A 15,427-nucleotide genomic window follows, 5' to 3' on the forward strand; every position below is an offset into this window, starting at 1 on the left:
TTTCAAGATTTCAGCTGATTGGTGTGTGTAGAGTTCTGACAATCGCTTTTTTATGTAAATATATCGACATCCATCTTACTTTTCATCCATGTTGGCCGAGTTTCGCGATACAAACGGGACAATCCCACCGCAGGACTTCTCCTTGTCCTCCACCCCCCCGTTGGCCCTAAGGAACGGGTCCATGTCGCTGTTGACCGACGCTGCTGGTTTGTTGCTGTTCTCCAGGTTGAGCAGGTTGAGGTAGGACTCACTGCAGTCCACCTGGGTCCGGAGCGGCCACGAGGGTGAGGAGGTGATGAGCTGGTCCAGGGTCTGGCTGTAGTGATTCTTCAGATTCAGAGACAAAGACTTTGCTAACGTTGAGACGGACGACATCTGACCATCTGTGAATAAAGTCAAACAAGTCAAATTAATGATAAAGATACAAGATAAAGACGAAAACTAGACCTCAAACCACTCCATAGCAAGACCTGTGTTTTGTAACCCATATTTAAAAAGGACATTTTGGCTGGTAATGCTTCATGTGTACGAGTGTCCTCATTAAATATGCTGCACAAGAATGTGTGTAGAAGACACAGATCAGTGCAAACAAATTTGACAATAAAATTATGTAACATCCATCATTGGAAACCCAAATCACCAACCCACTGAAAAGTGGATTGAAAATCACACAGAAAATCAAAGACTGTGATGATTAAGGCTTTAAACAACGCACTGTGCTTCAACCGCAATCAAGATTATTACAACAGTAACTCTGATGATTCTGATTATTTCTCTTCATGTTGATAATGTGAGTGAAATGTCTCCTGGTAGACGACAATTCATTTAATTAACCTTTGAATGACTTGCAATGGGTCGTTAGTGAATTCTTAATTTATCTAGCGTCATATCAGAACAAAATGTTAGACATTGTTTCTAAGCATTTTGGCTGTGTCTTAGTACAACACAAACAGCATTTACAAACCCAGGGGGACAGGGGACATGAGCTGAGGAGGCGGTCATTCATGATGCATTTGTTTCCACAAAGCTTTAATGAATGGATGTCATGTGCTCAAGGAGAGACCTGAATGTGAATGTGTAGCACTTGGGGGGTTATTGGGAGACAATGGATTGCATAAATGTATAATCTCATCCATCCATCTTCTACCGCTTTATCCTCCACATAAGGGTTGCAGGGAGGGCGTTGGTGCCAATCTCAGCTCACATAAGGCGAAAGGCCGGGTACACCCTGAACTGATGGTTGGGCATTCACACATCCCCAAATGAACTGGACTTTCCGAGCAAACAAACTAGGGTTGAATTAAGAAGGTCTGGTGTGAATGCACCCTAATTCTTACATTCTGGACCTGTAAAAGTATACTCAGTCCAACTTGGTGCTTATCAGATCACCTAAAACACATGTTAATGATCACAACAGGTCTCAGTATCTCACGCTCTGTTTGTTCATCAACTTTATCAGTAACTGAGGGTTTTGCATCAGTTCTGTGTGATTCAAGTGTCTACTTTGATCAAGACATCTTCCACAAAAGCACAGCAGTGTCTGTAAGAGTGCTCAGACTGCTTGCACTCATACTTGAAGGACGGGCTGTTTGTCCCCTCATTGCACATGAAAGTGAAATGCTCATGTGAAGGACGCACAAGTGGGACAGAGGGACACACCATGAAGCTCTAGCCTTCAATCCATGGCAGCTCTACACATCAAATCATCAGATCATATTCCGTGTCCTCCATCATCCCCAAATTGACAGCGTGTGTGTGTGTGTGTGTGTGTGTGTGTGTGTGTGTGAGAGAGAGAGAAAGGAGAACTGCAGCACAATGGAAATCTGACCAGACAGATTGTCTGAGAGATTACGCCGCCCTTACGTCACTTACCGTGTCCATTAGCTTGGAGCTCCCGCTGTGGCGACCCTGGTTGTGCAGTTCTTGGGGAACGAGTCTCCAGCTCTTTCAGCTGCTGCACCAGCAGGGCCAGGTGCTGCAGCAAGTCCCTGTTCTGCAGCAGCAGCTGGTGGACGCGGGCCTGAGCCTCCATACGGGCAGCCGTCTCTGCTGCCATCTGATCCTTCAACAGCTGCACCTGCAGCAGCGAAACAGAGGGGAGGGTTCGTTTGTTTGTGAACATTTGTGATTTTAATTCAAAAGCCCTGATTCAATAAGCCACTACAATCTTTGTTTCAAATTTCAATTAAGTTTTCATGACAAGTCATGAAATTGGGCCTCATAATCATATCTTAAAATGTAAACATACATTGGTGTTTCATTATTCTGATGTTTTTAACAGGAGGCTAATGAATCGCTTGAGATATTTAACATCAGTGCATTTTCAATTACATTACAGATTGGTTCTTTTCGCCAATGCTAGAACAAACGTACATGCATAACTGTGTTAGTGCTGCCCCCTAGTGGGTTCTATTTAGTAATGAATAACATAATTAAAAGAGTAACAAGAGCAAAAGTCTATGAGTAAAAGGACACCATGCGTCTCTGTACTGTGTGGGATACCTCAAGCAAATAAATGTCTGTAGTGTGACATGATTGCTGCAGAATTTGTGTATATATGGGAAAACTGAAGAATCAGGGAGAGAAAATATTTTCAGTTTAATTTGTGCCGTACTCTATCTGCATTTTCATAAACTGAGATAAAATGAAATTGCAACAGAGCAAAATGTCAGCATGGCTTGCTAAGCCAAATGTTTCCATATGGGATGGTGTAAATCCACTTTAGCTACTGAAAAAGTGAATAAAAATGATGTCCGACTACATCAGTCTAAGGGAAGCTGAAATGATAAAACAAAAGACATAAATATAATTATATTTCTGTAATAACTAATCGTTATTGGTTAAAAAATCTAAAAACAGAAAAAAAAATGCAAACAGTTTGTCATTTCTTAAACAAAAACATTAACTATTGGATTAATTTTTAAATGAAAATACCTTGTCAACCTTGAGCTTATGTCAGAAAGTTCAAAGATGATCAGTTTTGTGCCAGTGACTCGTACCTGTGCGACAGCCACCTGCGTGTGCTGCTGCTGTTGCTGCAGCTGCTGCTGAAGGAGCTGAAGGTAGTGTTGTGACGCCAGTGGAGTGAGAGATGTAGAGCAAGGGCTGCTGGGAGTAACGTCTTTGGATGTCACAGTGAAGACGGACCTTCGATCGAACTCCTGGATAATAACAAGTAAAAAACAAATTAGTGATAAGCTAAAATGGTGGATATTCTCCCGAAAACCAACACCTGAGATAGTTCTGTCTGGGGCCTCAGAACCTGTTTGAATCCTGGCCACATCACATATTTTGATGAGACTTATTTTTAATCAGCAAACACCAAACCAATGCAATTAAAAACAGCAGGCCAGCAGCCACACAGTCTCTGAGACCAGCTCTGTGACTCAGTGATCAAGGCCTCCTCACCAGAATTGGAAAATATCAAAGTCCATTACCATACCACACACTTTCTCCCCCTCGGTTTCTATTTATCTCTCTTCATTTTCTTCCTCTGTGGGCTTTAGATCATTCCTTTGCTCTTTAATAGCACCAATGTGTCCAGGAGAAATAGGATGTTCCCAAAGCACATTTACATTTAAACACCCTTCTCTTTCTCATACAGTCAGGACAGATCAGATGTGGATAGGTGGTTATTATATGTCCTTATGTGTGCGGAGGGTTTCAGTGAGAAATAACATCTCAATTATTAATTACACACATGTGTCTGTGAGGCAAAAATTGCTTCCCTACATTAAACCACTAGAGGGCGAAATAGCACATAATAAAACAGAGCATGTGAATGAATGTAAGATAAGCTCCTGATAATGAGTTATTTTATCTTGCATTTCCAACAATTTTGATGGCATTAAACACATTGCATGTGTGGGTCACTAAATTTGTAAATGATATGGTTATGCAAAGATAGTTGTATAGCTTATTTTACATCTGTAACTTTATATGAAAAGAATCCATAACTCAATGATGGCATGTACATGTAAACAATGTAACAAATGTTAAATGAAATATGTCTCCAATACAGCAGGAGATTTTAAATGTGTGTTTACATCTGCCTTCACGTTTTTCATAGTTTGTTAGAGAAAATTACAGACAGTATGTTCATATATCCCTCAGAAATGCTTAATAGGTATGGGTAGATTTAAATAAGCAACCATTTTTATTATATATAGATATGGTTCTGTATCAACAGTATGAAATGTAATCATTTTAATATGACAGTTTATAGAACAGCTGTCGCTACGACTATTTACATGAATATAACATTTGTTTGTACTTATCATCTGTAAAAAGCTTCGTAATTTAACATTTACTCAAATAAATGGCAGAAATCTGATGCATTTAACAATCAGGAAATACATTTTTTGCCAACAGATGTGCAGATATTGTCTTAATTGAACATGTCAAGCAAATGAATGAATTTTTTTTTTTTTCTTAGATATGGTCTACCTTAATTTGCCCGAACAAAAAGCATCTTAGATACTTTGCATTTTCTGGACAGTATCCCTTTCTTGCTGTCCTCCTGATCTTATTCCTTCTTTCTTCCCCTTTCCTTCACTCTTTGCTTATCTCCACGGAGCAGATGCCTCTGAACCCCCCTTGTGGGATTATGTTGGCATTCCTCAGAAATCAAAAGGGAAAAGACTACTTTTTTTTTTTGGGATTATTTGTCCCCTTTTCATAGCCAGCGGGAACATTCAGGTTCCCCATTGAAATTCCGCTCTCTCTGAGCAGCATGATAACAGCTGTGTGTGCCACACTCGCTCTGTTGACAAATCCAAAAGAACAGATCATGTCAAACAAAAGTCTGCAATGTTCACATCGTTTCATATTGTCACTTCCTGACTTCAAAAAGGAGTAAAACCCTGCCACATATGAAACACAGTGAAATAAATATGTTGTTTTTCCCAATTCATGCATTAAAGACCAGGCCATTTCATATACGCAGGATCTCCTGCTGACCTAAAGCGATATATGGAGTCATGGAGAGCGGCAATGATGATCTGGTCAGGTACTGCAGTCGATGACTAAGCACTACACTGTGCTTTCATAGTTTAAAAAAGACATTTGGCAGCGCTAGGCCTGGATTAGAGCATCAAAACACACACACACACACTCCAGCCAAAATAATGAATCAGGGGAGCACAATCAATATCCTGTAGCCACAAAGACAAACAGTGTGCAGGAAAAGAAGCCAGTCATATAAATGTAGAAGCTGCTTCCTCCTCACAGTAGATGTAGTGAAAACCCTACAGCTGCAAGAAAAATTGAATGTCCTATGAATGTGGTGTTTATGATGTAAAGCAAGCTCTCCTGAGCAGTTTCAACATTTAGATGTTCAATGACTGTGACAAGAAATGGTGCCACACTGAATGGGCTTCAACACTCAGGGCTCAGAGCTTGAATAGCTGAGCCTTCCTCTTTGGAAACACCCGCCCCCACACACCTTCTCTGACAGTGGAAGTGGGTCAGCTGTGATTGGACAGCATGTGTGTATGGGACAAAGAAAGCTGGAATTCAACTTCTGCCTCAAGGTCTTTCTTTGTATGTGGAAACTTTTAACCGACAAATGAGTATCACACAATGGAGTGCCTTAGTGTGCACTTTAACAATAGGCCAGTAAAAAACAAAATCAAAAGACAAGGAGGTCCCCAAGGCTCCATTCTGGGGCTTCTATCACTAGATTGGATTATGGAAAAATCCCAAAATCATAATAATAACAAAATGACTCAATCTCTGTATGGAACTGAAATTCCATTAAAGCTCTGAGCTGTGCATTGACCACATTTCTGTTGTGTTTATTAAGAAACATCAAAAACTTGATTTCATTTCAAATTAAGACTAAGATTATTACAAATGGATATACTGTAATAGTACCTCAGCCTATCAATATGTATAGGCCTTGTGCTCAACAGGATTTGGAAATGTTGAAATGTGCTACAGAGATGAAAGTTTGACTTTACTCATTTGATATGTTTGTTTGCACATGAATCTTATTATCCTCCACATTTCAATATAGTGTACGACGTCTTGGCAGCATCTTACCGTGATAGTCTGTCCAGGTTTGACCACATTCAGTTCAGCCAGACCCTGAAGAATGTCATTGACTGCCATTTCACACAGTGAAGTGCCAGCTGAAGAATCTTCTCGTCTTCCTTGACGTTTAGCAGCCTCCTCTTCCTCTCCTCGCTCTGGTCCTGTGAGTTTAAGACCTGCAGGGGGAAGAAAAACAGGACAAAACACTTCCATTATCCTCTAGCTCTAATTTATTTCACTTCTAGATTAAAAAGGGGGACACAAGACATTTTAGAGCTGGGTAACACAGCTGGGCAGAGGGGAATGAAACCCACCATCCTGGACCCCTAAAACTCTCCATGTAACATGTCTTATCTTGCTTGTTTATTCTTTTTAAAGAGTTGCAAGAAAGAAACTGTTGTTGACAACAGGTTGTGTTGCTCCTCCAGGGCCAGTTGCCAGATTTAGAAAAGTTACACTGGCTTCATATATAATTGGAACTGATGTTTCCAACATTGGAAATGATATTGTTAATTTTTAGCAAGGTTCTATTCTTGTTTAGAATGCTGGTATCTAAGGGTACTTAAGTAATTTTAAAAAACAACAACAACTGGACCATAGGAGGTTGATTTGAGGAGAACGAGTTTATCCAATGCTGAAATCAAATTTACTATACAGGTAAGACACTGCTTGTCATAGTAATCCTGTAGTATGAGTTTGTAGAGTTTCATATTCTTAACAGCTTTGATAAATTTTCAATAACAAACTAGCAGATGACTCACCGTTAGTGCTGGGCTCCTCTGTGGACTTATCACTCTCTCCATCTGCCTGTCCGTCCGCCTCCTGCTCAACATACTGCAGACTGAGCTTGTGACACACCTCAAAAGCCTGACCAACTGTCCGCACAATACGCATGGCCTGTGTCTGTCAGGGAGTAAAAGATTATTCAGTTAATAAGTCTCTTCTGCTCCTGACCCATCATCTGTCTTTTAAAACACGTTACTTTTCCTTTTTTTAAAAAGAAAAAAGACAAATTTCCACATCTGGGGACAACAAAGATGATGATGCTGATGATTCATAAAACAGAGCTCAGATGGAAAGAAAATGATGCATTTGCAGGTATTTGGCTGTTGGATTTGTGTGTGTTTTCCCCAAAACAGCCAATGTATAAGCAGCTCAACCTCAAGATGTCCCAGCTCACCATGTTCTTTATGTTAAACAGATTCACAAATCTATGGGATGGATACATTTTTTAAATAGTATCTCTGTAATAAATAATCAAGATGCAGCAGTTAATGATTCTTTCGATCTTCATGCTAAATAATCATCTGCTGGCTCAGATGCAGACTTAAGACACTATAATTAGTGGAACGCATAAGTGATATTTGTTTTTGCCGGAGCGTACCTTCTTCTTTGATTTAAAGACATTACATCTGAAGGAGTTACTGGAGCCATCTCTTGCAATGTAGCTAAAGATCTTCAAGTCCTGGGAGTCATGAGACACATAGAAAATCCTGCAAAACATGGCAGTAAACATAAAATGATGAGTAACAATGACACAACAAGCAGAAACCTCTATAATCAAACACTTTATGTCATTAATGTTCTTATAATATCAAATTATATAAAACACGTCACAAAAAACAGCGGTAGTCTATGCTGTAAGTATGTGTGTAACTGTGACAGTGGAGCACAGGATCAGACCTGCATCTCCATCTGCAGCTGCACTGAAATTAAACATTCCCATTGGGAAGCATGAAAACAAACGATAATCATCTATTACTGAACACGTCACATGTTTCACATGCACAGGAACACATGCAGGGATAATTATGTTTAACACAGTCTCTCCAGGTGTAGCTCCACGTCCTCCCACACATTCAGTTTATGCATAATTTACACATAAGAGCACGCACTTAGACATTTAACGTGGGGCCACTTTAAGTGGCGGCCTAATGCCTTCTCTCTCTAATGAAATTGCCTCATTAGCTATAAATTGGCATTCACAAATGTAATATAAGAAGTTTGTCCGCAGGACAAATCACGTTTTGATGGGAAATGTTTTCTTTTTTTCCTTTTACATTTCTTCCCAGGACCTGACAATCACAGTAATGGCTGTGAGTTGAGCAGTGACTGACAGACTCACAGTCACTACATGGCTGCTCTGACAGGCTCCACCACCACAGTGTTGACAGTGAATGCAATGGGATGTTGACGTCCTTTGTGTGCCACACATAGCAAGATATGTGTCAAACAGCATGAGACTTAATTGCAAACTTGGCCAGTACAAACAAAGTGAGAGTCCCACTGAACATAGAACCATATGCTGTAGTAACTACATGCACGAGCGATACATTTTTCATCATGCAGCCTTATGAGTCTAACTATAGTTGGCATATAAAGTACATTCAAGCACTTCGTCCTGTACAGTAAAGTAGATGGAATGGCCTATAAAGCAAGTTTCAGCTTCATCCGCTGAGGCTGAGATGGTGGACATAATCTACACTGTATTATTTACCGTCTACTCACAGCAATTCATGTCATTAAAGCTAAAGAAGGACTGACAGGCTGCACGTTTAATCACACGGGTGCACAGAAGCTGTAGAGATTGTGACGCATTATTTGTTTTAGACTTAGACTTCCTTTTATTGTCATTGCACAGAAAACACAGCAGTGAAAACTGGCAACGAAATTACGTTGCTTGGCAAGCAGATAAAAAACCAACACATAGCATTGAACTGAGGTAGATTATTGTGTACTGTGATTAGTAAAAGAAATAAATAAGTGTTTTTGTATATAAATATATATAAAAGTAATGCAAAAAACAACAAAAACAGGAATGAAATCTATAAGCAGCAGAACAAATAAGTTAAAAATTGCTTTAGACAGCAATATGAATCTAATTCCTTTATTTGAGAGGAGTGACTGACCTGTATATGGGATCTTGCATGATTAGCATCTTGCTCTCATCCCATGTCCATTCTTTTCTCTGTAAGAAAGAAATGACCGCGTTAGATCAGCTGAACAGAAAAGGAGATTTAATGGAAAAGATGGTAACTTTTCATCTCTTCCTTTGGTTTTACCTTCTGTTTCTTTCTCAGTATCACTTTAACCCCATCCACAGACACCACGATGTTGACCTTCTTCTTTTTGATGTTCTTGGCCTTGAATTCATACTGAAAAAGTAGACAGAGAAATAGCAAAATATTAGGAAAAGTAGACTGAACTGGCTTTTTAAATATACTGTTGGGGCAATCAGCTTACGGGAGAAAAAAAAATTGGTAATTAAATCGATGAAATGGAGTAACACAAAATAACTAGAACACTGCTCACCCTTGAAACACAACCTAAACTAATATACATCTAAGATGGTTTTAAATAAAAGCATCAGCAGCTTGTGAACAAATGCCATTTTTCTGAAAGAGGCTGCATAACACAATCAAACGTTGTGTACAAAATTATAAATCCCACCTGGCAGGAAAAAAAAACGAGAGGACAAACAATTAACAAATGACAAACAATAGACCATTTTCACAGAAGATATGTTTGACATTGCAGCAGGAGAAGCACACGTGTTAATGTTGACCAATTGCTCAGCTAAGTTCATGTAAACCAACTGGGTTAGGGTTACACCCAGAAAATGAGAAAGCCAAATAGAACTCCACCATCGTTCATTTCATTATTTTTCCTAAGTATCTGTCATGATAAAGAACTGAGACTAGATTGATGGCACCAGGTTACAAAGTGCAACCACACCAGGTGAGATTAATCTCTTTGATGACCAAACTCCTCCCACCAGGCTCCTGTAATATGATCCTGATCAGAAAGAGTCGAATGTTACATTTTCCCCCTTATAAAAAGGTCCCACTTGCTATAAATCTCGGTCCCATAAATCAAATAAAACAAAAACTCACTCATCTAAGATGTCATCCACTGATATTTAAAGCATTAATAACACTTTTCAATCAATTTAGGTAAGTGAACATGGTCCAGTTGAAACAGAGCATCTGACTGGAGAGAAAAAAAGGTGATTTAAGTGACTTTAAACATGGCGTGGTTGTTGGTGATGTGTACAGCAGCAGGAGAACACACTGGGTGCCACTCCTGCTACTTTATTAGGCATCATGTGTACCTAATAAAGTGACCATGACTGTATCTTATTCATTGTCACTGCAGGTTTCAACCAGTTTGGTTTGATTATACATTAAAAAAAAATTCTTTCAGTGCAGAAAAACACTGGCATCATAAAAGTGCAATTCATTTCATAAATACATTGTTGGACACATGCCTGCATGGTTTATCCATAAATCTCAAAGGGTTTCCAAAAAATACTTCAATTTCAAGTTATATAATAAAATGAAGCTTAATATTGGAGATGCTGAATGAGCAAAACATCTGGGAATTTTACGATTTAACTATCAACTGATTATCAAAACCTGTACATGAATTATCCAATGATCAACTAATCACTTGATCAGCAATTGTTTCACCTCTTTATGCTGACATTCAGTTCTACACACACACACACAGTAAGACAGACCTGCATGTATGTCCTCAGCACAATTGGAACGGTGACAGAATTAAGGTCATAAGTGGGGACAATCTGTCACCATTAAAGCATGATCTGCACTGCACTTTAATATATCAGCAACTTTTAATAGCTTGGCAGCTGACATTGGAGCTCTGATGAAGTCTGTTCAATGTCTGTAACCAAGCCAAGTTAAAAAAAAAATTACTTTTCTGCTGCAGCTCTCAGCGAAATGAGAAGGCGCTGGTCAACTACATGAAAACAACAAACTGAAAAAAGAATTACTGGTTTGTTATCATGTTTAAACCTGGTCACAGGGAATGACAGAAGACCATGATCAGCTGAGCGCTTACCAACCTAAACCAGCTGAATTAAACACTATTTAAAACTGAAGTGCCTCACTTTTAAATGTTATATAAACAACAGGCCTGTTACATTCAACTCATTATCAAATGAGTCCACTCAAGGTTGATTCAGCCTATCAGCTCCACACGACTCTCTCTGTATTTCATTTCTCATTACAGTGGTGTTAAGATCCTGGGTTGCCTGATGTCGTTTCTGCCCTGCACAGAGGAAGTGATTTGTTTTATGTCGAGACAGACGGAGGCAGCAGCAACATTGCACGTGTTCACTGAGACGACTGCGAAGAGGTTAAAGTATGAGCGAAAACGCAGAGAAGCACCGACTAAAAGTGTCACAACTGGTCAAACACATCTGATCGGTCAGCACTTTGATGAGGTAAATGCTTCTTGCCCCCGACGCACGACTGCACCCGCAGCTATATACACAATCTCACTCAGCCAGGTCCAGTCTTGTAAAAAGTACAAGTTAAAGTATATGACATTTACTGTACTTAAGTATCAAAACTAATTCTCTGATATAAAACGTATTTTTAAAGTAAAAGTATTAAAAGTGTAGGTAGTAAGAGTAGGGATAGAGCCATTGTAGCTCAGTAGCTCTAATCCTAACCTCGTGTTGCAGCGTGTGAACGGCAAAACTATAGTGTAAAGCAGCTCATCAAGACTAGAAAAGCTCATATAAATACAGACCATTATCAACTGTTCATGTATCAAAGATAGTTAAAGGAAATGTAGTGGAGTAAAAGTAAAAGTTGCTAGAAATACAAATAACAAAGTACATATATGTGAATTTTGTACTTAAGTACAGTTACGAAGTATTTGTATTACAACACTGGTCAGGTCTGACAGAACTAACTTAAAATGAAATACAAATAATGTCATATCATTTTTGTTCACAAAGACCAAATAGAAATAAAAAAAATCACCAAAGTCAAAAAGCCCAGGATGTGTGTGTTTTGTCCCCGTTCTGTTTGCTGGGTGTCCACACAACAGCAGCTGTGTTTGCACTCATGTTTCCGCCTCCTCGAGTGTCCACGCTCCTCCGCCGAGGAATTTCACAAGTCTGGCCCGTCGACACAAATCAGTGTCAGTATCACACAGGGTTCAGCTCTTGTTTCCTAACAGCTATCAGGGTCTACAGCTGGACTGTGAGGCTACAGTTACTGATGCAGGTGTTTGACTCCATAGAGACAAAGCTGGTCCAAGACATTGATATGCAGTGCAAGTAAACTGTGGTGGGAAAAGGGCTGATGGGAGGATTAAGTGTTTCACGCAGTTTAAAGTGATTGCAGGATACGTTTGGAAAGTGTAATAACTTCCGGAGTCTGGAGTTAAATGCAGACACAAGCCAACAAAAAAGAAAGAAGGCAAAGTAATGCTTTCAAATAAATGGTAATTGTCTTATATCGTATGTGGCAGGTCAAACAGTGAGGCAGCAGTAAAAGAATCTATAAAGTTTTATGTGAAATTGGGGAAACAAACAAGTGAACTGACAGAGGACTGACTGCATGGGTAAAAAAGACTAATGCTGCCTTCATTAATTGTGGTAAATACGAGTTCCCGATGTGCAAAATGCACATGAACGCATCCTCATGTCGTGATTTCCAGTGAGAGATTGGGAGATCATTTTCATACACCAGTTCCAGAGAGGAGCTGACCTTTGATATTTCAAGATGGCAGAGAGTGAATCAAGATTCATCACGAATGGTTGGTTTATTATAATTATTCATGAATAATTTAATGAGTAAAAAATAGACAAAGACAGACGGTAAAATGGTAGTTTTAGTAAGGAGTAACTTCAACATAAAGAATAACAATAATGACGTACAAAGTCGAAATAATCACTTATAGTCACAAATAGTCATGTTCCTGCTTTTTTTAAAGCCTATTTTGTGTTATTGGTAGATTTAATCATACAAGCAACACCTTTCACACAGGACGTCAAAACAAATTATTCAAACTTTTCTTTCAATTTGAAGCAGTAAGTGGGAGAACTTGCGTAATGGATGCAATCAAATCTTTCACAAAATAACACAGGCTTTCAAATGTAATTTACCAATAACCAAGTAATATATTCTGAACTATACATTAAATAAAGTATGATAAGGTCATTGGACCATGTCACTACTCACCACTACAACCAAATGAAAATAAAACCAGTGTTGAGACTAAAATTAAGAGAACTGAGAAGTAGATAGGTTGAGGAGATAAGATGAGACAGTTGAGATTTACAGGAGACAGGCGCTGTTATGTAAGGACCTCCTGCAAACCTGACCTTTTTAGCCGAGCATTTTTAAGAAGAAGACCTGCTCCCAGACTTTCATTTGTTTTGCTTTTATTTGCTCTGGGTGGACGTGTATGTCCTCAGTGGATGTGTGGACACACTGACGAGCTTTCTCATCTCTGTGTTTCCATACTTAAAATTCTTTCATGCCCCTCGTGTCTGTTTGAAATGCCCTGCTCTCCCTGCTCTGGATGCATAGTGATTAACACTTCACTCTCTAATTATACACAACTTGGATCCAGAGAGAGCTGATAAAAGAGAGTGGGGTTTTAGACTCGGGGAAGAGGAAACCCGCCACACAGACAGAGAGAAATGTTACCCAGGGTTTTAAGAAGAGGAATAAAGAAATGTCCTTGCTGCAAAGTGGAACAATGTCAAGATTAAAGGGAAGTGTGAAACCATAAAACAGATGGGCATTGCTGCGTTCTAACGTAACGGTGCTAAATCTACTTCTACTGAGAATACAATATTAGCTCTGGTGCAAATAATGAGATGAGACTGTTCAAAGAACAGAGGAGCAGAAAAATGATTCACTGGCAAAAAAACTGGCATCTGAAACTGACAAAACATGCACTGATTTAAAATGAAGCTTTTCATCTGTACAAACTGAAGAGAAGGAGATTAAATGACTTCCACTACCTATTTATTTGACACACACACACACACACACATACACAACCAAACCTAGTACAACTTTTAACAGAATTTTACCAAATTTAGCAAAAGATAAAAATGAGTTGACATCCACCTTTGGATATTTGGAGTTAATAATGCAAATTCTTCAACTTGTCATTGGAGCAAGTGAGTGCAATGAGATGATGCAGAAGTACAAGACAATCCATGAAAACAGTCACTGTGAAAAACAGTAAAACTGTGAAAAATATCAAGTTGAAATGGATTCAGATATGTTTGTTTCATAGTTTCCTTTACAGGAATTAGATGCTTACCAATATTATTTTTGTCAAGGTTTTTGTGCAGATTCGAATGCATTGTTAAAGTCTGCTAAAAAGTATATGTTGTTTTTTTTTCCAACCCCATTAGTTTAACATTTTTGTGTTCGAAGTGCAAGTAAAACTGTCTATTTTATATGTAGGTGTGTTATCTGTAGTAGCAGCAAATTGCAATCACTGTTCTAAAACCATGGAAACACAAATTGGAGTCTCATTACAATTCTGAGTTTTTTCAGTGGAAACACTTGCAAGTAGCACTTTGTGGAACATTTTTAAATATCGCTTTTATTTTGTGAAAAAACTGCAATGGAAAGAGAAGATTATACAATGCAACACTAATCTAATGCAAGTCTAAGTGAGAAGAAACAAACTCTCTGAATACAGAAGAACCAGGAAACACCAAATCCACCAAATGGACCTTCAAAGTCAGAGTCCACAACGTCTTTTATAATTTAAGGTTTATGTCGCCATTCTGGTGAGGCAAAATGGGATTTTGCTACTTCATTCATTTCAAGTATGAATTTTTCATACTTTCTCTTCTTAAGTGCAAAGTGTTTTGAAATATTTAGGCTTTTAATGCACTTGCTTTGTTATGGGGTTTTCCGGTACCAACAGAGGAACAATTAAAAAGTTTCCATCTAAGCCTGACTTTGAGTAAGGCAAGAAAACGCTTCCAAAGAGGAGCTTAAACACAGAATTTGAAATTCTCTAAATCACATTTGAGAAATTTACAAAGACAGACTTTAAGACACAATGAAAGAGGGAAATAAACTTTTGATCTTAAACACTTAAACACGTTTACTGCTGACAAAGAGCATTGCAGTGCTACAGTGATGTTCAAGATCCACACAGACAGACAGAGGACATCTATCTGAAAACTTTCTTATATGTGGTGTGCGTGCCGCATCTCAGCCATCAGCCTCATCAGTCTTCTCAGACAACATGACAAATTTCGGTGGAGGTTCCTCTCCGCAATCTATTATGAATGTGTCAGACAGGTTCGTGCTGTTGCTGCACGGATAAAATGAGGAAGGGGAAGCTGGCTCCGATCCCACTTTTATAAATTTAAAATGGCAACATTACAAGAACAAACTGGAGGAGACAAGAGGTCATTCACTTTTCATAAGGCTTATCAGAGCAAGCGAAGACAATGCAATGTGCTGTGACAGTTTCAGAGAAGCTTTTTCATTGCACAAATGCCAAACTATTTAGAAAGCCAACTAAAACATCTATTTAATAACTGGAGGTGACCAAGAGTGGAGGATGACAGCTTTTTAATGTGGAAGCTTTGAGA

General features: G+C 38.9%; 1 protein-coding gene across 3 annotated transcripts in view; it reads right to left on the reverse strand.

The window, feature by feature from the left end:
- si:dkey-34e4.1 (carboxyl-terminal PDZ ligand of neuronal nitric oxide synthase protein) overlaps positions 1 to 15,427 on the reverse strand; it is a 49,654-nt gene that overhangs the window by 13,811 nt on the left and 20,416 nt on the right. For 2 of the 3 annotated variants that reach the window (XM_044012447.1, XM_044012449.1), the window contains exons 3-10: positions 9,096 to 9,188; positions 8,943 to 9,001; positions 7,418 to 7,526; positions 6,795 to 6,936; positions 6,043 to 6,209; positions 3,000 to 3,161; positions 1,873 to 2,077; positions 80 to 383 (exon numbers count right to left, since the gene is read on the reverse strand). In XM_044012447.1, coding sequence (XP_043868382.1) covers positions 80 to 383; positions 1,873 to 2,077; positions 3,000 to 3,161; positions 6,043 to 6,209; positions 6,795 to 6,936; positions 7,418 to 7,526; positions 8,943 to 9,001; positions 9,096 to 9,188 — 1,241 coding nt within the window. The remainder of the gene's footprint in view (positions 1 to 79; positions 384 to 1,872; positions 2,078 to 2,999; positions 3,162 to 6,042; positions 6,210 to 6,794; positions 6,937 to 7,417; positions 7,527 to 8,942; positions 9,002 to 9,095; positions 9,189 to 15,427) is intronic. The other variant, XM_044012448.1, reaches the window with a different exon arrangement.

The sequence above is a fragment of the Solea senegalensis genome, linkage group LG21, assembly GCF_019176455.1.
Source record: "Solea senegalensis isolate Sse05_10M linkage group LG21, IFAPA_SoseM_1, whole genome shotgun sequence".
Classification (NCBI taxonomy): Eukaryota; Metazoa; Chordata; class Actinopteri; order Pleuronectiformes; family Soleidae; genus Solea; species Solea senegalensis.